Source organism: Buceros rhinoceros, unplaced genomic scaffold (assembly GCF_000710305.1).
Source record: "Buceros rhinoceros silvestris isolate BGI_N320 unplaced genomic scaffold, ASM71030v1 scaffold27180, whole genome shotgun sequence".
Taxonomy (NCBI): Eukaryota; Metazoa; Chordata; class Aves; order Bucerotiformes; family Bucerotidae; genus Buceros; species Buceros rhinoceros.
This window is the reverse complement of record NW_010391713.1, coordinates 17796-18375: the sequence shown is the minus strand read 5'-3', so window position 1 is coordinate 18375 and position 580 is coordinate 17796. Positions and strand designations below refer to the sequence as shown.

General features: G+C 51.7%; 1 protein-coding gene across 1 annotated transcript in view; it reads left to right on the top strand.

Moving 5' to 3' along the window:
- LOC104499328 (cytosolic 5'-nucleotidase 1A) overlaps positions 1-580 on the top strand; it is a 4206-nt gene that overhangs the window by 1101 nt on the left and 2525 nt on the right. The window contains exon 3 of the mRNA XM_010142821.1: positions 3-121. Coding sequence (XP_010141123.1) covers positions 3-121 — 119 coding nt within the window. The remainder of the gene's footprint in view (positions 1-2; positions 122-580) is intronic.

Here is a 580-nt window from a genome sequence, read left to right as displayed (position 1 = left end):
CTGCCGCATGGAGGAGGAGCAGAAGATTTACAATGAGCAAGGGGTGGAGGCCTACGTGAAATACCAGCTGGACCACGAGAACGAGCCCTTCCTCCCTGGGGCTGCCTTCCCCTTCGTCAAGGTGAGCATCCACCCGCCCAAGCTGGGTCTGCGCCGCGGTCCTGACCCGGAGGTTCTGGGGAGAGGGGAGTGCTGTGGGGTGCTTGTGCAGGGAAGGCATGGGAAATGAGCAGCGTGGCAGAAGGGACGTAGCCACAGAGCAAACAGAGGTCAAATAAACCTCCTGGCAAGTGATGTGCTTCTTCCAGGATGGAGAAAACACTGAATTTTCCAAACTGGCGACTGAGCCCAAGAATTGAAGAAATCATCTTGTTGGCTCGTATTCAAAGTTTCCCTTTGGGGAATTCTCGTATCTTTTATTCCAATTTATTTATTCTTTTACATTGGCCGAGGTCAGCCTTGCTGTAGAGCCGGCCAATTTCTCATTTGAATGTGGTGAAATGAGGCATTGCAAACTTTAAAAACATGTTCCAATTTCTGCCGCAGTTCCATTGGACGCTGTGCGGTGGTGTGTGCTGGC